Here is a 21184-nt window from a genome sequence, read left to right as displayed (position 1 = left end):
TGCCTCTGACCCACCTGGCCTGCCTCTGACCCACCTGGCTTGCCTCTGACCCACCTGCCCTGCCTCTGACCCACCTGCCCAGCCTCTGACCCACCTGCCCTGCCTCTGACCCACCTGCCTTGCCTCTGACCCACCTGCCCAGCCTCTGACCCACCTGGCCTGCCTCTGACCCACCTGGCCTGCCTCTGACCCACCTGGCCTGCCTCTGACCCACCTGGCTTGCCTCTGACCCACCTGCCCTGCCTCTGACCCACCTGGCCTGCCTCTGACCCACCTGGCCTGCCTCTGACCCACCTGGCTTGCCTCTGACCCACCTGGCCTGCCTCTGACCCACCTGGCCTGCCTCTGACCCACCTGCCCTGCCTCTGACCCACCTGCCCTGCCTATGACCCACCTTCCCTGCCTCTGACCCACCTGCCTTGCCTCTGACCCACCTGGCCTGCCTCTGACCCACCTGGCCTCTGCTCTTGCTCTCCAGTGCAGCTGGCTCCAGCAGCATATCACATTGCAGTAGTAAATGGCACAGCATGGCAGCAAGGCAAGGGGTGGAAAGGACCTCTGGAGAGGTAAGACAGCAGCAGAGCCCAGGTGCAGCCTGCTCTTGACGCCTGACAGCCATCCACAGGGCAGCTCTGTGCCTCCTCCTCCTCCCCGCTGGCCGTGCAGGGTCCTCGGGGGGAGTTTCCCCAGACCAGTGCCCGGTGCCCTCTGCTTGCTGGCAGCCCTCCAGACAGCAGGGCAGCAGCAGCTGGGCACAGGCTGTGTGTGCAGTGTCTCTGCTTGTTTGTGCAAGCTGTGGGGCAAGCTGCTGCAGCTGTCTCGCTGTGCCCCCCTGGCACGGCCATGCCTCCCAGAGCAGTCATTTAACCAAGCACCTTCCCCAGCCACATTCTGATGGACAGAGTTAGGCAGGAGCATGGCTGAGCCAGGATGAGCTCACAGACTGTCAGGGGCAGGAAGGGAGCTCTGGAGATCATCCAGTCCCACCCCCCTGCCAGAGCAGGGCACCCAGAGTCAGTCACACAGAACACATCCAGGTGGGTCTGGAATGCCTCTGGAGATGGAAACTCCACAGCCTCTCTGGGCGCCTGTCCCAGTGCTCTGCCACCCTCATGACAAAGAAGTTTCTCCTCATGTCTAAGTGAAACCTCCTGGGTTCCACTTTGTGCCTGTCACCTCTTATGCTGTCCCTGGGCACCACTGGGCAGAGTCTGGCTCCAGCCTCCTGCCACTCACCCTTCAGCTCTTGCTGAGCATTGCTGAGCTCCCCCTCAGGCTGCTCTTCCCCAGGCTAAGCAGCCCCAGGGCTCTCACCTCTCCTCACCAGGTGATGTTCAGTGCCCTCAGCAGCTCAGGGGCTCTCTGCTGGACTCTCTCCAGTAGTTCCCTGTCCTTGTGGAACTGGTGAGCCCAGAACTGGACACAATGCTCCAGATGAGGCCTCAGCAGGGCAGAGCAGAAGGGGAGGAGAACCTCCCTCAACCTGCTGCCCACACTCTCCTTAATGCACCCCAGGCTGCCCTTGGCCTTCTTGGCCACAAGGGCACACTGCTGCCTCATGGTTATCCTGTTGACCACCAGCATTCCCAGGTCCTTTCCCAGAGCTGCTCTCCAGCAGGTCATTCCCAGTCTGTACTGATCCACGGGGCTGTCCTTCCCCAGATAAGGCAAAAGGGACAAGAGTAGGGTCTCTCTCTCTCCAGAGTCCTGGACGGACTCTGGAGTTGCGCACTCATGACAGCACTGCCTCCATCTGCAGTGTGGCAGCTGCTGCAGGGAGCTCAGAGCTCCAGCAGCACCATGGTCAAGTCAATGCTGGTTGACATGAAAGGGGAGGTAGGGCCAGCAAGCAGCTACCTGCATGTCTCAGGTCTGCTGCAGGAACTTTGCCCTGGCCACATGCAGCCTCAACATCTGCATTCCCCACCCAGGGCAAAAAACAGCTGGAGCACTGCAGGTGTGGTCATTGCTGGCTTCCCCAAGTTAAATTAACTGAGCACAAAAATCAACTCATCTTAAGAGTTCTGTTGCAACATGACAGACTGCCCAGGGAGGTGGCTGAGTGCCCAGCCCTGGAGGTGTTCTCAGGAGGCAGAACTGTGGTGCTGAGGGCCATGGTTCAGCCCCAGCCTTGGCAGGGATGGTTGGACTGGATGATGACAAAATCATAGAATCATTAAGGTTGAAAAAGACCTCCTAGATCATCAAGTCCAGCTGTGACCCAGCTGCCATGGCCCTTCCAACCTGGCATTCTGGGATATACCTGTGGTCAAATGGCAACCAGGGTGGCCTTGGGAGACCAGCTGCAGTATTTGTGTAGCTTCAAAACACTGTCCCAGCCCAACAGAAACCTCTCCAGATCAGTAAGGTATAGGTGGGGATAACCAGAGCCCACCACAGGGGTGGGACAGCTGTGGAGTGGAAGAGCCAGCACAACTCAGAGCTGTCTGAGGTGAGCAAAAAATCCCTGAGGAGCCACTAATCCTAAAGTGGAAGCCTTAGGAATCAGAATCACAGAATTGTCAGGGCTGGAAGGGACCTCAAGGCTCAGCCAGTTCCAAACCCCCTGCCATGGGCAGGGACACCTCACACTCCAGCAGGTTGCTCACAGCCACATCCAGCCTGGCTGCAAAAACCTCCAGGGATGAGGCTTTCACCACCTCCCTGGGCAACCTCTGCCAGGCTCTCACCACCCTCATGGGGAACAACTTCTTCCTAACATCCAATCTCAATCTCCCCACTGCTACTTTTGCTCCATTCCCCCCACTCCTATCCCTCCCTCAATAGTCCCTCCCCAGCTTTCTTGGAGCCCCCTTCAGATGCTGGAAGGCCACAAGAAGGTCTCCTGGGAGCCTTCTCCTCTCCAGCCTGCACAACCCCAACTCTCTCAGGCTGTCTCCAGAGCAGAGCAGCTCCAGCCCTCTGCTATCCTTGTGGCCCTTCTCTGGACACCTTCCAGCCCCTCCAGAGCCTTCCTGGAACAGAGGCTCCAGACCTGGACCCAGAGCACCAGGTGGGGTCTGAGCAGAGTGGAGCAGAGGGGGAGAATCCCCTCCTTGGCCCTGCTGGCCACACTTCTCTTGCTGCAGCCCAGGCTCTGCTTGGCTCTCTGGGCTGCAGGTGCTCACTGCTGGCTCCTGCTGAGCTTCTCCTCCCCCAGCACTGACAGCAGGATGTGCCACTCCTGCTCTGATGGCCTGAAAGGTCACAGATTTGCCACCTGGCTAAGTGCTCCCAGGCAGACATCCTGTGGTCACCCCAAGTTGACAGCAGCTCCATCCCTCCCAGCTCCCCAACACCTTCTGGCCTGGCAGGAACAATCCAGTGACAGCCTGTTTGGCACTGCCACCCTGCTGCCTGCTGGGAGATGGTGACAAGGTGTGGGAGGAACAGCTCACACACCCCCAGCTCAGCACTGCTGCCCACAGCTCTCTGCATGGAGCCTTACACCAGAGACACATTGAGGAGCTGGAGAGGGTGCAGAGAAGGGCAAGGAAGCTGAGGAAGGGTCTGGAGAAGAGGGCTGGGGAGGAGCAGCTGAGGGAGCTGGGGGTGTTTGGTGTGGAGAAGAGGAGGCTGAGGGAGACCTCATTGCTCTCTACAGCTCCCTGAGAGGAGGCTGCAGCCAGGTGGGGGTTGGGCTCTGCTCCCTAGTGACAGGAGCAGAGGAAATGGCCTCAAGTTGCACCAGGGGAGGTTCAGGAAAAGTTTCTTTGCTGCAGGAGTGGTCAGGGATTGGCAGAGGCTGCCCAGGGAGGTGGTGGAGTCTCCATCCCTGGAGAAACATGTGGACATGACACTTTGGGACAGGGTTTTATGGCCATGGTGGTGCTGGGCTGAGGGTCAGACCTGATGAACAAGTGAGAGGAGGAGGGGAAATGGCCTCAAGGTGCACCAGGGAAGGTTTAGGTTGGATGGGTTCTGAAAGGATTCTCAAAGCCTGGCAGAGGCTGCCCAGGGAGGTGGCTGAATGCCCATCCCTGGAGGTGTTTGAAAGAGGCAGAGCTGTGGTGCTGAGGGCCATGGCTCAGCCCCAGCCTGGGCAGAGTTAGAAACTGGTTGGGCTGAGAGGGGATCTCACCAACATCTATAAATGTGAGGGCTGGGGGTCAGGATGAAGGTTCCAGGCTATGTTTGGTGGTGCCCAGGGACAGGACAAGGCACAATAGGTCCAAGCTGGAACCCAGGAGGCTCCACCTCAGTATGAGGAGAAACTTCTTTGGTGTGAGGCTGCTGGAGGCCTGGAGCAGGCTGCCAGAGAGGTTGTGGAGTCTCCTTCTCTGGAGCCTTTCCAGCCCCACCTGGCTGTGTTGCTGTGTGCCCTGCCCTGGGTGCCCTGCTCTGGCAGGGGGTTGGACTGGATGTTCTCTGGGGTCCCTTCCAACCCCTGCCACTCTGTGGTTCTATGGAGATGTGACTCAAGGACAAATCCCTTTGCCAGTGGAAACTGCTCCCTGCCAGTGCTGTTCCAGTACTTCAGGCACTAACTGCACTGCACCCAGGGCACATTTTTCCTTCATAGCCCTCCAGAGAAATCCCATCAGGTGTCATGGAGCATTTGCAACCAGCAATGACTTCTGCAAACCAAAGCTGTTACCTTCCACATCAGGGTCTCCAAAGGGATTGAACTCTCCTGTGTCAGGATCCCCAAAGGGATTCATGCTGGAGTTGGCCAAGTCTCGCTCCTCTTCCTCCAGAAAGTTAAGCTTATTGATAAGCTCTACAAAGAAGGTGGAATATTGTTTTAGTACAGACCCAGAGTGTCCACCTGCCATTGCTTCAAGCTTTAACAACACAACCTCTGCACCAACAGCCTCCTGAAACACTGTGCCAGGGCATGGACAGGACCACACAACCCTAACATGCTTCAGCGACTGCACCGACGAGGGAGAGGGCAAGAAGAAGGGAAGGGAATGGAATTTGCTGCTCAGCACATCATGGAACAGAAAGAGCTCCCAAGCAAGCCTGCAGGGATCTTCATTCAGTGAATGGTGCAGAACATCTACCAAGGCTCTTGCCTGACATGTTAAGTAGAAGCAGGAGTTGTGACTGTGAGGTGGGACATGCATGGAAAATCAGAGGGGAACCTTCTGTCATGGCAGAGGGGTTGAGTGCTGCTGACTGCACAACCTCCTGGTGTAGGCTCAGGGATGTTGGAGGGTCTCAAAGGATGCTTTTCACCTTTTTTTTTTTTTTTTTTTTTTTTTTTTTTTTTTTTTTTTTTTTTGTTCCTGACTAGGTGAGAATGGAGCTTTGGAGGAGGCAGTGTGTGGTAGGTTTAGGCTATGCCTTTAAAATTTTTCACAGATCTTGAGCAGAAAGTAGTAGAAATGCAAATAAATCACTCCTGGGTGTAAGAAGGAAAATAAAGATAGTTCTAACCAATCCTATTGGAGAGACATCTACCATAAGGTTTGCTTCCCAAAACAATTTCTACCTGGGGCTGGGAGATCCTAACTTTGTGTTTCTGCTGGCTTCTGCTTGACCTTGGCTGCCTTGTTGTGACTGCTATTAGCTTCTCTGCTTCTCTCTCTTGTCTCTTCTGTACAGGGGGGTAAGGGAGAGGCAGGGAAGGGAGAAGCTGTAGCAGCTCCCCTGGTCTTTGGCCAGGGAGGTCCTTGTGCTGTTTGTCAATTGTAAATACTGTGATGGTATATTTTGCACATAATCACAGAATCACAGAACTGTCAGGGCTGGAAGGGACCTCCAGGATCATCCAGTTCCAACCCCCCTGCCATGGGCAGGGACACCTCACACTGCAGCAGGTTGCTCACAGCCACATCCAGCCTGGCTGCAAAAACCTCCAGGGATGAGGCTTCCACCACCTCCCTGGGCAACCTCTGCCAGGCTCTCACCACCCTCATGGGGAACAACTTCTTCCTCACATCCAATCTCAATCTTCCCACTTCTACTTTTGCACCATTTGCATTCCATTGTAGTTTGGCTTGCAAACACAGCTTCCATTTGCTTCCAGCTGAGCTGGCCTGGCCAGTGCTGGGAGTGGGGGGGAAAGAATTTTCAAGCCAGCACATTACACAGGGCTCTTTCTCTAGCCAGTTGTGTTACCTGTTGGATACACTAGGAATGACTGAGAGCTGTGCTGGGTAGAAGCACAGAGATCAAAACTGACAATGGACACAAGCAGGAGCCCAAAGGGAAGAGGTCACAGTGAAAAGACAGACAACCAGAAACAGAAAGAAAGGAGGAAAGCTGCTAGACCTTCCGAGGAAGTGGCTGATTTAGCTGAAGGCATATTTGCTGGCCTTAGGCAGTCATCTCCATCTTCATCTAAGCTGCTCAGAGCATTCAACTGGTTTACAATTTCTGTGAATAGAAACCAGTCGAGACACAGGTGAGGCAAAGGGCATTTAGTGACACACAGCTGGCACCAGCACTGTTACTGCAGAGAGGGGGGGAAAGAAGAGAGAGTTAACCGAAGGGATAGCTGGGGAGGTGTCCCGGCCAGGACAGCCCTAGAGCAAAGCAGCTGGGGAGGTGTTGCAGGGGAGTTGAGGAGAAACCCAGCCCCAGACACCAGCCAAGCCTGGCTGGGCTCCTGCTGCCAGCACAGCAATTAGTTTTACGAGGATGAGCAGGCAGATTGGATCAAAACTGTACCAGATGTCATCTACAGACTTCCCCTGCTCCTGAGCAAAGCCTCAGCTTCAAACCCTTGGCAGTCAGCACCACCAGGGCCCCACAACACTGCACCTCCCTCCCAGAGCCTCAAGGCTACAGAAAACCAACCCACAGCCATCCACTCTGTACCTTCCTGCAGCCCCAACCCTGATGATTTCACATTTACCACCAGCCACCACTACAGCCTGACCTGCAGCACAATCCATCCACTCTTGCTAAACAGCCCCCAGCTCTAAGCAATGCATTTATCCACTATGGCCACAAGGCAGGAGCAGGCCTGTGCCATGAGGGTGCACTCTGAATGGGTCCTGTGCCATCAGGATGCACTCTGAATGGATCCTGTGCCATGAGAGGGCACTCTGAATGGATCCTGTGCCATGAGGGGGCACTCTGAATGGATCCTGTGCCATCAGGATGCACTCTGAATGGGTCCTGTGCCATCAGAATGCACATGGAGCCTCCTTCCCCTTCTGCCCAGGCAGGAGAGCTCTGCATTGCCAGGAGCTCTTATCTGAACATTTAATTCTAGCTGAGATTTTGATGCCTCCATAATTCTGGAAGGAAAGAAAGAAAAGCAAACCTGGCTAGGTCTGAGTCACCCCTGGCCCAAGGGAAAGAATTCCTCCCTGATCCTCTGCCTTAAAATGGTTCCATGCAGAGGCTGGGACTAGGACAGTTTCTGTAGTAATGAGGACTGAACCTGAGCCAGGTTGGCCAAGGAAGCTGTGGCTGTCCCCTCCCTGGAGGTGTCCAAGGCCAGGCTGGGTGAGGCCTCGAGCAGCCTGGGCTGGTGGGAGGTGTCCCTGCCCATGGCTTGGAGTAGATGAGCTCTGAGGTCCCTTCCAACCTGAGCCACTCTGTGGCTCTCTCTACCCAGAGCTCATTCCACCATCCCTGCTGCCTTATTTTCAGCTCTAACAACCCAGGCTGTTGCCCATAGCACCCCAACGGCCCCAGGACTCTTCAGCTTCCTCGGTCTCAGCTCACAAGCAGAGCTCAGAGCCCTGAGCAATGCAACCCTACCAACACCCAAGAGCAGCCACCCTGCCGCCCTGCAGGGAAGCTGAGCTGACCTTACCAAAGGGGAGCACAGCCTAGTTCTCCTGAGCTGAGGTGCTGAGGTGATTTACAGTTCACTATGCCAGCATGGGGGGAGGAAAAAAAAGCAAGCAAGCCCAAAACAATTACAATCCCATTTCTATTGTCAGAAAAGAACAAATTAAGCTGAGAGCTTTAGAAAAAAAGGGGAATTCTTTGATGTGGTCTGAATCACCTGGTCCCATCTGCCAACCCAAACAGCTGCCTCTGCACTCCAGTGCTCCTCATTACAATACTAAATGCTTGATGTCATATTTTGGAGTGTGTGCAGAAGGGAGGCTGAAGATTTATGTCCCATATTATCTTCTACAAATCTCATTATCTACAAAAGGCTATTAGCTTGTTCTACAAGTATGTCACATAAATCACTGCTTTGCTTTCCTGAGTTGCTTAGTTGGCTTGCATTTTTTTTTTCTCCTTCTCTTCTCTTTAGCTCTTTCTGGCTTGTTTTTTTTTTTCTGGGTGTTTTTTTGTTTTTTTTTTTTTAAGCATGTTGGTGCTGCTGACAGAAGCAGGGTAAAAGTACCAGGCTGTGACAGGAGAGGAAGGATTACAGCTGGTGTTTCACACAAACCTGCTCTTGAAACTCAGCCTCTTGCAACAGGTAGCACATGGGCAGGATGCTGAGGCCATGTGGTACCCCAGGACAGTCGCTGTGCTCCTGGGCAGATGAAGCAGCAGGCAGCTCTCAACTCCACCACCAAGCAGCTCTCAACTTCCCCACCAGGCAGCTCTCAACTTACTTCCCCACCAGGCAGCTCTCAACTTACTTCCCCACCAGGCAGCTCTCAACTCCACCACCAGGCAGCTCTCAACTCCACCACCAGGCAGCTCTCAACTCCACCACCAGACAGCTCTCAGCTTCCCCACCAGACAGCTCTCAGCTTCCCCACCAGGCAGCTCTCAGCTTCCCCACCAGGCAGCTCTCAGCTTCCCCACCAGGCACCTCTCAACTCCACCACCAGGCAGCTCTGAACTTCTTCACCACAGGGCTGGAAGCTCCAGTTAGAAGGTTAAGAGCAGGACTGTGCTTATGCCAAGCCTGCCTGTGGGAGCTGGGAGCCACCTTGCTGCCAGGACAAGGGATGCCTTGTCTTCAGCTGAAGCTTGAGGGCAAGCTCATTGTGGCATGTTGGAATTCATTTGGTATCAATACAGAGGCACAGACTGCACTGGGAGGGAGGGGACCCTGCAAGGGCATCTTCGCCACCCCCCTGCACTCCTGCTAGAGCAGGCTGCCCAAGGCCCCATCGAGTCTGACCTTCAGGGATGGGGCCTCAGGGATGAGGCCTCAAGCACAGCCCTGGGCAGCCTGTGCCAGTGTCTCACCACTCTCCTTGGGCAAAACTTCCTCCTCAGCTCCAACCTCAAGCTGCCCTGCTCCACTTTCAAAGCCCTGCCCCTGGGCCTAGCACTCCAAGCCCTTCTCAACAGTCCCTCCCCAGCCTGCCTGCAGCTCCCCTGCAGACATTGAAATGCAGCTCTGAGCTCTCCCTGCAGCCTTCTCCTCTGCAGGCTCAACAGCCCCAACTCTCCCAGCCTGTCCCCACAGCAGAGCTTCTCCAGCCCTCTCAGCATCTCTGTGGCCTCCTCTGGACCCTCTCCAGCAGCTCCAGGTCTCTCTTGTGTTGGGGGCCCCAGAGCTGGACACAGCCCTGCAGGTGAGGTCTCCCCAGAGCAGAGCAGAGGGGCAGGATCCTCTCTCTCCAGCTCTGCCCACACTGCTTTGGCTGCAGCCCAGGCTGCCCTTGGCCTTCTGTGCTGCCAGTGCCCATTGCTGGCTCCTGTCCAGCTTCTCCCCACCCCCAGCACCCCCAAGTCCTTCTCTGCAGGGCTGCTCTCAATCTCCTCACCCCCAGCCTGCACTGGGACCGAGGCTTGCCCTGCCCTAGGTGCAGGACCTTGCCCTTGGCCTTCTTGAACCTCCTGAGGTTCTCCTCAGCCCAGCTCTGCAGCCTGCCCAGGTGCCTCTGGATGGCTCCCATCCCATCCTTCAGCCTTACCAAGCACACCACTCAGCCTGGTGCCACCTGCACGCTTGCTGAGGGTGCCTCAGCCTCTGTCTGTGTCAGAGTCTCGGTGCAGAAACAACACATCTGAAATGTGTTTCCTGGCTACAAACACTTTTAGCTCAAACCAGAGAGGTTAGCTGGAGCCTCACCTCTTGCACAGGACATACTGACAGGAGGAATGTTGGGAAAGGAAGGGGAGAAAGCCTGAAATGGAGGGAGTTTTTTTTTTGGTGAACATTAAATGTAGTGCTTGGAATGGAAAACATCTTTCAGCCTGACCTTAAGGTCAGCTGTATGGCAGCAGCTTCTATGAGGACCACACCAAATTCCAGGGGCTTTTGAGGTAGGTCAGTGTTGTACCACTTCTTTCAAAGCTGAAGAAACAGGGACACAGACACCTACCCACAGTTAGGCAAGAGGGGAAGGAGGAGAAGCAGCACTTCCTAACTCACCTGCACCATCTGGAGCCCCATGCAGCAGGTCTCCCTCCTTCTCCTACCCTGGGTATCTTTGGTCATCTAGAAACCTGCAGCTCTGGGCTCAATGGGAACCAGAACTTCTGTACACTGCCAAAAAGGAGCATTGGCTGTGACAAAGACCTGCAGCAACTCTTGCAGCTGTGGCTTCAGAAGTGGCTTTCAGTCAGCTCATGCAGAGTCTTTGTGAGATGACATTGAGTCCAAGGTAGGATAACAGCCACAGCTGGCTGAGGATGAGGCAGGCTGTGCCCAGGTGGGCAAGGAGGCCACCAGCAGCCTGGCCTGGCTCAGCAATGGTGTGGGCAGCAGGAGCAGGGCAGGGATTGTCCTCCTGCACTCAGCACTGGGGAGGCAACAGCTGGAGTGCTGGGGGCAGTTTTGGGAGCCTGACTGCAAGAAGGACATTGATGGGTTGGAGAAGGTCCAGAGGAGGGCAAGGAAGGTGGGGAAGGGTCTGGAGAAGAGGGCTGGGGAGGAGCAGCTGAGGGAGCTGGGGGTGTTTGGTGTGGAGAAGAGGAGGCTGAGGGGAGACCTCATTGCTCTCTACAGCTCCCTGAGAGGAGGCTGGAGCCAGGTGGGGGTTGGGCTCTTCTGCCTAGGACCAAGTGATAGGAGGAGGGGAAATGGCCTGAAATTATTCCAGGGGAGGTTTAGATTAGAGATTTGAAGAAACTTCTTCCCTGAAAGGGTTCTGAAAGCTTGGCAGAGGCTGCCCAGGGAGGTGGTGGAAGCCCCATCCCCAGAGGTGTTTCACAGACAATGTTCTATGACAATAATCCCTTCTGCTTTACTACTTGCACTTCACTCTTCCAAACCTGACCTGCAAATGTGAACTGTGCAGTGCTCCGCTCTGCTGGGAAGTGATTATAGCCAGCAGCCCCAGTTGCCAGCTGGGCAGCCAGGCCAGCAGCCCTAGGTGCCAGCTGGGCAGCCAGGCAGAGGCAGGTGAAGCTGCTTGCTGCAGGCTGCTGTGAGTCAGGGGAGGCCATTCCAGCCTGCTGCCAACACCCTACCTTGGCACCTGATGAGCAAGCCCTGGGAGCAGCAAGCTTCTCAAAGCCTTCTGCAACTCCCTAATTACCCTTCTGAGGTTCTGTAAACACTTTCTGACAGACATTTTAGAACCAGCACTTCACTACCTCGGTTTGCTTCCCTTTCTGTCTTTCTGGGTTTCTTCTTACTTTGCTCTAATGATTCCCCCCTTGGCTCCTCAGCTCTCCTCCTTGGGTCCTATGAGTTTTCCCAATTCATTATGGCAGGAGTCAGGTGCCAATGGGATCAGTCTCAGAGAGGTGCTGGAGCAGATCCTTTACACTGAATGCATGGCTGAGTAGTTCCTGCCCCACTGGCTTGGGAAACTACCTGCACCCCTTCTCCACCATCCCCCTCACCCTTCCCCTTGTCTGAATTGGGAAAAGGGAGCCAGGCTGACCAAGCAGCTCAAATGGCTGTAGTCCACACAGGAAGAAAAAGTCCAAGGCTGACCTCTCCCCTCTCAGGTTTCCTTCATCTACAAAAAGCCCAACCCAAGCTTTCTGTCCTCTGTCACTAGCAAACAACAGCAGAAAAGGCTGAGCAAGAAGCAGGGAAAAGGCAGCTCAGAGGCACAGAACTGCTTTGGTTGGAAGAGACCTTGAACTGCTACCCCAGCACTACCCACTCACCACTAAACCACATCCATGGGATGGGGACTCCAGCACTTCCCTGGGATGGGGACTCCAGCACTTCCCTGGGTGCCTCACAACCCTGCTGCTGGGGAAACTTCACAGAAGGCTCAGGTTGGAAGGGACCTCAGAGCTCAGCTACTGCCATGGGCAGGGACACCTCTCAACTACCACAGGTTGCTCAAGGTCTCATCCAGCCTGGCCTTGAACACCCCCAGGCAGGAGACATTCACAGCCTCCCTGGGCAGCCTGTGCCAGAGTCTCACCACCCTCACCCTGAAGAACTTCTCCCTCAGCTCCACTCTAACCCTGCTCTGCCTCAGCTTCAAACCATTCCCCCTTGGCCTGTCTCTGGACACCCTCAGGAAAAGTCCCTCTGCAGCCTTCCTGCAGGATCTCTTCAGCTATTGGGAAGTTTAATTCTTTACCCAGAGTTCTACAAACTGCATCACAGATACAGCACAGGTGCAAGGTCCTGCATCTGGGTCAGGCCAATCCAGGCTGGGTGCAGTGGGCTGAGAGCAGCCCTGAAGAAAGAAGTTTGGGGGTGTTTGGTGCAGCTCCCCAGGAGCCAGCAGTGCCCTCCTGCAGCCCAGCAGGCAGCTGTGTGCTGGGCTGCAGCCAGAGGAGTGTGGGCAGCAGGGCAGCAGAGGGGAATCTGCCCCTTGGCTCTGCTCTGCTCAGACCTCACCTCCAATCCTGCCTCCAGTTCTGCTGTCCCCAGCAGAAGAAGGACACAGAGCTGCTGGAGAGGGTCCAGAGGAGGCCACAAAGATGCTCCAAGGGCTGGAGCAGCTCTGCTGTGAGGCCAGGCTGAGGCAGCTGGGAGTGTGCAGCCTGGAGAGGAGAAGGCTCCAGGGGGACCTCACAGCTGTCTTGCAATAGCTGAAGGGATCCTGCAGGAAGGCTGCAGAGGGACTTTTGCTGAGGGTGTCTGGAGACAGACCAAGGGAGAATGGTTTGAAGCTGAGGCAGAGCAGGGTCAGACTGGAGCTGAGGGAGAAGTTCTGCAGGGTGAGGGTGGTGAGACTCTGGCACAGGCTGCACAGGGAGGCTGTGGCTGCCTCCTCCCTGGGGGTGTTCAAGGCCAGCTTGGATGAGACCTTGAGCAGCTGAGTCTAGCTGAGAGGTGTCCCTGCCCATGGCAAGGGGTTGGAGTAGCTGAACTCTGAGGTCCCTTCCAACCCAAACCCTTCTGTGACTCTCTGATACTGCTGCTGAGCTTAGAGGCAGGATCAGTACCAACAGCTGAAGCCCTGGCAGTGCAGCACTAACCCAAGCTGGCTCTGTGCCCCTTTCAGTTCACCAACCATCCCCTTCCACAGAAGATCCAAAGATGATCCCTGTATTCCAACAGACATTTGCAATGGACACTGGCAGCTCCAGGGCTGGCACCAGGAGTTTATTTGTCTTTTCCCAGTTCTGTAGCATGAAGAGTTCTTCCAGGACCCATCTGGAGCAGTGGTACACAATGATCTCTGCCAACAAGTCAACATCTTCCCAGCCTGCTGTGACTTGCACCCAGGAGTTCAGCTGCTGTGGACAGGCTGATCATTTCCCTCAGCCATTCAAGCATGGCTAGATCCTCTCTCCCTTCAAACATCCTTCTTCTCCAATTCCTTTCCAGCCCTGACTTCACTCCCAGGAGACTCCCCCAACCCAAAAGGCAAGCAGTGTGTTACCTGCAGTTGCCATGCAGAAGCTCAGCACACCCTCCCTGCCCCCCATGCCACCCTTGTGCAGTCATCCCTACAAAGTTCCTTCATTATTCCACTTTTCCTTGCTCCCCAACCCCTGCCACCCATTGTTTGCCTCCTCTGCTCACACTGGTCCTTTGCTCTCCTGAAGTGCCACCTCCTGAGGGCAGCCCCTCATGGGAACAGGACACCTGTGCAAAGCAGTGCTCTGAAATCCACTGACACTAAACTTGGTTGAGTCAGGGCTGGGTTCCTCTTCAATCAAACTCCTCCAAACGTGGCTTTGGTTTGGATTTTCCTCAAGGGGAACACAAAGAGAGCAGACAGCTACAATCCACAAGACACAGCTGGCAGCTAGCAAAGGGGCTGGATTTTACCATCCCTGTGGCAAAACCAACCTGTGATTTTTGCAGCCTTTTCTTCTTGGTTCACTCTGTTTTCTTCATCTTCTTCATTGTCTTCCTCAAAATCATCCAGATTCCCAATATCAGCTTGTTTCATACTCATCAAGCTAGCCAGGCTTTGCATGTCTTCATCCCTAAAGAGCACAGTTCAAAGCAGACATGAGAAGGCAGCACAGCAGCAGAACATCATTAAAAACACTTCCCATATTCTTCTGCCCTTCTTTTTCTTCAGGGAGGTCTCTGAGCTCAGATCTGATCTTGAATACAGGGAAAGAACAAAATGAATCAACTCATGGTTATTACTTTCTGGAGGGAAGGTTTTCAGCTGATAAAAGCCTAAAGGGTAAACCCAATGCTGCCTGCCACTGACAGTCACAGAGTGGTAGACCTGTGGAGGTTGGAAGAGAGCTTTGAGATCAGCAAGCCCAGCTGCTCACCCAGAGCTCATAGCCCCACCACTATTAGGGACTTCAGATCCTAGAGCAGCCCAGAGATGCTGGCAAACCTTCATCAGCTCTTTGATAAAGCTGGCAAAGCTTGGTCAGGGACTTTGACAAGGGCTGGGAGTGACAGGACAGGAGGGAACGGATTGAAGCTTGAGGAGGGCAGATTGAGACTGGAGATGAGGAAGGAATTCTTGACTGTGAGGGTGGTGAGACTCTGGCACAGGTTGCCCAGGGAGGCTGTGGCTGCCTCTTCCCTGGAGGTGTTCAAGGCCAGGCTGGATGAGGGCTTGAGCAAGCTGGGCTGGTGGGAGGGGGGTTGGAACTGGATGAGCTTAAGACCACCACAGAATGGGTTGGAAGGGACCTTCAAGATCATCCAGTTCCAAACCCCTGCCATGGGCAGGGACACCTCCCACCTGCCCAACCTGTGCCAGTGTCTCAGCACTCTCATTTCCCTTGCAGTCTGCAGGAGAAAGCCACAGATGGACACCAACATCTGCTGTGGTGATCCCAGGCCTGCAGAAGTTTTTAAGCTGCTGTCATTTCAGATGTATTAATGATAGGGAAAATACTCTTGGTTGCTGAAGGCCAAGAAGGCCAAGGGGAGCCTGGGCTGCATTCAGAGGAGTGTGGCCAGCAGAGCCAGGGAGGTTCTCCTCCCCCTCTCCTCTGCCCTACTGAGACTTCCCCTGGAATATTGCATCCAGCTCTGGGCTCCCCAGGTCAGGAGGGACAGGGATCTGCTGGAGAGAGTGCAAGGGAGGGCTGCAAGGATGCTGAAGGGCCTGGAGCACTGCCTGGGGAGGAGAGGCTGAGAGCCCTGGGGGTGTTTAGTGTGGCGAGGAGAAGGCTGAGAGGGATCTGATCAATGTCTATCAATAGCTGAGGGCTGGGGGTCAGGAGGGAGGGGACAGGGACAGGCTCTGCTCAGTTGTGCCCTGGGATAGGCCAAGGGGCAATGGATGGAAACTGCAGCACAGGAGGTTCCACCTCCACAGGAGGAGGAACTTCTTCCCTGGGAGGGTCCCAGAGGCCTGGAGCAGGCTGCCCAGAGAGGTTGTGGAGTCTCCTTCTCTGGAGCCTTCCCAGCCCTGTCTGGATGTGTTCCTGTGTGCCCTGTGCTGGATTCTCTGGTCCTGCTCTGGCAGGGGGCTGGGACTGGAAGATCTCCAGAGGTCCCTTCCAACCCCTAACCTCCTGTGAGCCTGTGAACATGAGACTAAAACCAGAGTAAGAAGGGAGTTTCAGTCAGCTCAGGAACTGTGTGGGAGGGTTGCTGAAGGTTCTTCTCCAGTTGTGCCACTCCATCTGGAAAGAGCTCTTCAGGCCAAGGGTTCTGTGGAAAGCAGCTCAGAGCAGGGTACCCAGGACAAGGAAAACCAAACCACCCAACCACTTACGTCGCTTTGCCTTCCCTCAGGAAAATGCAGGACAAGGAGAACTGCAGGGTGGCAGACACCACTTTCTTAGACAAGGGCTTGAATTTCAGCCTGACATCTGTCTGGGTGGGCATCGGGCTGGCATACTGCTTCATGTTGATGCTGCTGGTGGCCAGAGCTTTCCTGCGGCCCGAGGGAGATTCCTGAAAGCAAAGGAGAAACAGAAGGGAGGGAAAACGAGATGTCAGGAAACAAAGCAGAGCCCACCCTCTGCACATCTGCAGAGCTTTTTCTTCAAGCACCCAGGCATCAGGGATTGCTCTGGCCCTTGCTCAAGGCAGAAAGCCCTCTCCCAGTCTGGGCCCCGCAGCTATAGCTGGTGTTTGAAGGTTTGCTCAGTGCAATGAACCCCAAAGGTTGGCTGCTGTGAGCAGTGCTCTGCCAGAGGAGATTGCAGGGGCTCATGGCTTCTGCTTGTGCCAGCAGCCACACCACACATCCACTTGGCAAGCAGGAAGCTCTCTCCACTCCTTCTGAATAGTTTTGTCCAGGCTTTGATAGCCCTAAGCCCAGGGGTTCCAGCCTCTGGAAGCCAGGGGTTCCAGTTCTGTGTTTCTTTCTCTCAGCAGTCCCTCCCAACCTCTAGCACTCTTCTGTGATTCTCTGATCCTGGGAGTGCTACGAGGCCATCAAAGCAACACTTTGAACTGTTCTCTGTGTTCAGTGCTGCACATCTGCAATCACAGAATCATCTGGGTTGGAAAAGCCCTTCCACATCCTCCATTCCAACCATTCTACAACTCTGCCAAGGCTGGGGCTGAGCCATGGCTCTCAGCACCACAGCTCTGCCTCTCTGAAACACCTCCAGGGATGGGCATTCAACCAGCTCCCCGGGCAGCCTCTGCCCATTCAGTGAATGATCTCCAACCTGAACCCCCCCTGGAGTGACTCAAGGTCATTTCCTCTCCTGCTGTCACTTGTTCCTAGAGAGCACAGCCCAGCCCCCACCTGGCTCCAGCCTCCTCTCAGGGAGCTGCAGAGAGCAATGAGGTCTCCCCTCAGCCTCCTCTTCTCCACACCAAACACCCCCAGCTCCCTCAGCTGCTCTTCCCCAGACCTCTTCTCCAGACCCATCCCCACCTTCCTTGCCCTTCTCTGCACCCTCTCCAGCCCCTCAATGTCCTTCTTGCAGTGATTGTCCCAAAACTGAGCCCAGCACTCCAGGTGTGGCATCCCCAGTGTCTGCACAATGTCAGAAGGTGTTCTGGGTGGTCTCCCTTAGGCTGTGTGGCAGGGCTCTGAGGCTAAGGCTGATGGCTTCCAAAAATACTGATCAACATTTTGTGAGGGGTTAAAAAAAACACAGAGAAAAGCAAGAAAAGAGCAAGACAAAAGCTTCAGCTGTACCCTCACAGCTTCACAGGTTGCATTGTGTTGGAAGGGAGCCTCCAAGGGCATCTTGTCCAACCCGCTCTGCACTCAGCAGGGACACCTCCAGCTAGAGCAGGCTGCACAGGGACACAGCAAGTGTGACCATTTCAAAAGCCTGTCTCAAGGTGAACATGGTGCTCAGAGTTTCAGAATCCAGACAGATGAAACTCAAACTCCCCAAAGAATCTTACTGCACCTAACAGCAGCTGCAGCAAAGCAAGGATTGTGTGCAGTATCACAAAAGGAAACCAGAGCAAAGCTCTCCTCTCTCTCTTCTGAAGAACAGCCTCCCAAGCAGCCTACATCCTCCTGTGGCTGGTGAACAAAGGACACTAATTCAATCAGGACATTCAAGCATCCTTTCTCCAAGCACTTGAGAGAAGGAGCCAGGCTGTAACATGCCACCCCCAAAGAATTACCTTGTCTCACCAACTGCCCTTATCTGGCAGATTATGCACAGCAATATTCTCCAGAACTAGCAGTGCATGGAGCTACCTCGGGAATGAATTGCACAAATGCAGCAAACACTCCAGAAGGATTTAGAGGCCTCTCACAAGAAATACTTCACCATATGCAAATGGCCTCAGCTGAAGCAAGCACAGCAGATGGGGCTGCACCAAACAATGCCTGCGCTGCTGCCCGCTCTGCTCCTGTCCCCTCTGCTCCTGTTCCCCAGCATCCCTGTCCCCTGTGCTCCTGCCCCCTCTGCTCCTGTTCCCCAGCATCCCTGCCCCCTCTGCTCCTGCCCCCTCTGCTCCTGTTCCCCAGCATCCCTGCCCCCTCTGCTCCTGCCCCCTCTGCTCCTGTTCCCCAGCATCCCTGCCCCCTCTGCTCCTGCCCCCTCTGCTCCTGTTCTCCAGCATCCCTGTCCCCGGCACTCCTGTCCCTGGCACTACCACTCACATAGCCAAGACTAAGGTCCAAGGTTGTGACAAGGTGGAAAATGGAGTGTGGCCAGCAGAGCCAGGGAGGTTCTCCTCCCCCTCTCCTCTGCCCTGCTGAGACCTCCCCTGGAATATTGCATCCAGCTCTGGGCTCCCCAGTTCAGGAGGGACAGGGATCTGCTGGAGAGAGTCTAAGGGAGGGCTGCAAGGATGCTGAAGGGCCTGGAGCACTGCCTGGGGAGGAGAGGCTGAGAGCCCTGGGGGTATTTAGTGTGGAGAGGAGAAGGCTGAGAGGGATCTGATCAATGTCTATCAATAGCTGAGGGCTGGGGGTCAGGAGGGAGGGGACAGGGACAGGCTCTGCTCAGTTGTGCTCTGGGATAGGCCAAGGGGCAAGGGATGGAAACTGCAGCACAGGAGGTTCCACCTCAACAGGAGGAGGAACTTCTTCCCTGGGAGGGTCCCAGAGGCCTGGAGCAGGCTGCCCAGAGAGGTTGTGGAGTCTCCTTCTCTGGAGCCTTCCCAGCCCTGTCTGGATGTGTTCCTGTGTGCCCTGTGCTGGATTCTCTGGTCCTGCTCTGGCATGGGGCTTGGACTGGAAGATCTCCGGAGGTCCCTTCCAACCCCTCACATCCTGTGAGCCTGTGTGAGGAGGGAGCTCCAACTGTGGCACAGATCTGAACAGCAAGGAGCTGCTCTGCTGCCCTACCTGGAGGATACCCAGACAGTGCCACACATCACACCTGCAGCCGGCGGCACCGCGGTGCTGGGCATGAAGCAGCAGGAGACACCCAACAGCTCCTTCTGGGTGTGCTCCAGGCTGGACCTCCAGGGGTTGGAAAGGACCTCTGGAGATCATCCAGCCCAAACCCCCTGCCAGAGCACAGTCACCCAGGGCAGGTCACACAGGAACACATCCAGGTGGGCTTTGGAAAGTCCCCAGAGAAGGAGACTCCACAACCTCTCTGGGCAGCCTGCTCCAGGCCTCTGGGACCCTCCCAGGGAAGAAGTTCCTCCTCCTGTTGAGGTGGAACCTCCTGTGCTGCAGTTTCCATCCACTGCCCCTTGTCTATCCCAGGGTACAACTGAGCAGAGCCTGTCCCTGTCCCCTGCCTCTTGACCCCCAGCCCTCACACCAAGAAAGTTTCCTCCCACATTCAAGTGCAACCTCCTGGGTTCCAGCTTGTACAGAAATGTGCAGAAGTAACTTGCATCTTAACAAGGATTTGTTTCACAAAGCTAAAGTCTCAACATTTAACACTGCTCTAAAAATGCTGCTCAAGGTAAACTGAAAGAAACTTTGCTTGAAACTCTTCTCCTTTTCTGGTTTGTTTTTTCCCATAGAATCATTCAGGTTGGAGAAGCCCTCTGAGATCATCCAGTCCAACCCTCAACACCACCATGGCCACTAAACCATGGCCCCAAGGGATATTCAAGGTGAGGCTGGACAGGGCTGTGAGCAACCTGATCTAGTGGAGGATGTCCCTGATGACTGCAGAGGGGTTGAACTGGATGAACTTTGGAGGTCCCTTCTGACCCAACCCATTCTGTGATTCTATGAATCTGTGATTCTGTGATCCTATGAAATGGCTGCAGAGCAGCAGTGCTGATCTGTAGAGCAGACAAAGACACTGTTACTATGATGGAAACACAGAACTGTTTGGGTTGGAAAAGCCCTCCAAAACCATGAAGTCCAACCATCCACCCAACACCACCATGGCCACCAAACCATGGCCCCAAGTGCCATGGCCACAGGTTTCTGGAACACCTCCAGGGATGGGGACTCCACCACCTCCCTGGGCAGCCTCTGCTAACCCCTGACCACTCCTGCAGCAAAGAAGCTTTTCCTCATCTGAAAACTAACCCTCCCCTGGCACAATTTCAGGTCATTTCCTCTCCTCCTGTCACTTGTTCCAAGGGAGCAGAGCCCAACCCCCACCTGGCTGCAGCCTCCTCTCAGGGAGCTGTAGAGAGCAATGAGGCCTCCTCTTCTCCACACCAAACACCCCCAGCTCCCTCAGCTGCTCCTCCCCAGCCCTCTTCTCCAGACCCTTCCCCACCTTCCTTGCCCTTCTCTGCACCCTCTCCAGCCCTCAATGTCCTTCTTGCAGTGATTGTCCCAAAACTGGCCCCAGCACTCCAGCTGTGGCCTCCCCAGTGCTGAGTGCAGGAGTAACCACTCCAGGGACATGGTAGAGTCCCCCATAAGGGGAAGTTTTCATGCTGTGATAAGCTCATCTAGGCACCCTGCCAGCAAAGGCTGAAGCAGGTGATCTGTCCAGGTAGCTTCCCATCTAACTTGTCCTGCAGCTGCATCATTCTAACCTGAATATGCTCTCCCCTGCAGCCAAGCAAAAGAAAACAAGTTGGGAACAAGTTCTGCAGCAGGAGGCTGCTGGAACACTGCAACAGGTTGCCCAGGGAGGTGGTTGAGGCCTCATGCCTGGAGATATTCAAGGTGAGGCTGGACAGGGCTGTGGGCAACCTGATCTAGTGGAAGATGTCCCTGCTGAGTGCAGGGGGTTGGACTGGAGGAGCTTTGGAGGTCCCTTCCAGCCCAGAGCATTCTGAGCGACTCTGTGTGACAGCATTCCAGCCAAGGGCTGCATTTGCCACACTTTGGGTTGACTCTTCTTGCACTCAGGTCAGATGAGTTTATGCTTGGAGATAAACTCAACCATGAAGCCACTGAATCATTTGGGTTGGAAAAGCTCTTTCAGCTCACCCAGACCAACCAATCTCTAACTCTGCCAAGGCAGGAGCCAAACCATGGCCCTCAGCACCACAGCTCTGCCTCTTGCAAACACCTCCAGGGATGGGCATTCAACCACCTCCCTGGGCAGCCTCTGCCAGGCTTTGAGAACCCTTTCAGGGAAGAAGTTTCTTCTCATCTCCAACCTTAACCTATCCTGGGCCATCTTGAGGCCATTTCCTCTCCTCCTATCATTTGTTAATGAAGAGACCAACCCCCACCTGGCTCAAACCTCACTTCAGGGAGCTGTTGAGAGCCAGAGGGTCTCCCCTCAGCCTTCCCTTCTCCATCAAGTCTCT

The 21184-nt window shown here is 55.0% G+C and overlaps 1 protein-coding gene across 1 annotated transcript in view; it reads right to left on the bottom strand.

Moving 5' to 3' along the window:
* EHBP1 (EH domain binding protein 1) overlaps nucleotides 1-21184 on the bottom strand; it is a 273205-nt gene that overhangs the window by 170762 nt on the left and 81259 nt on the right. Inside the window, exons 4-7 of the mRNA XM_054383732.1 lie at nucleotides 15840-16021; nucleotides 13988-14127; nucleotides 6220-6324; nucleotides 4598-4720 (exon numbers count right to left, since the gene is read on the bottom strand). Coding sequence (XP_054239707.1) covers nucleotides 4598-4720; nucleotides 6220-6324; nucleotides 13988-14127; nucleotides 15840-16021 — 550 coding nt within the window. The remainder of the gene's footprint in view (nucleotides 1-4597; nucleotides 4721-6219; nucleotides 6325-13987; nucleotides 14128-15839; nucleotides 16022-21184) is intronic.

The sequence above is a fragment of the Indicator indicator genome, chromosome 9 (genome assembly GCF_027791375.1).
Source record: "Indicator indicator isolate 239-I01 chromosome 9, UM_Iind_1.1, whole genome shotgun sequence".
Taxonomy (NCBI): Eukaryota; Metazoa; Chordata; class Aves; order Piciformes; family Indicatoridae; genus Indicator; species Indicator indicator.
This window is presented reverse-complemented; position numbering and strand designations above follow the sequence as displayed.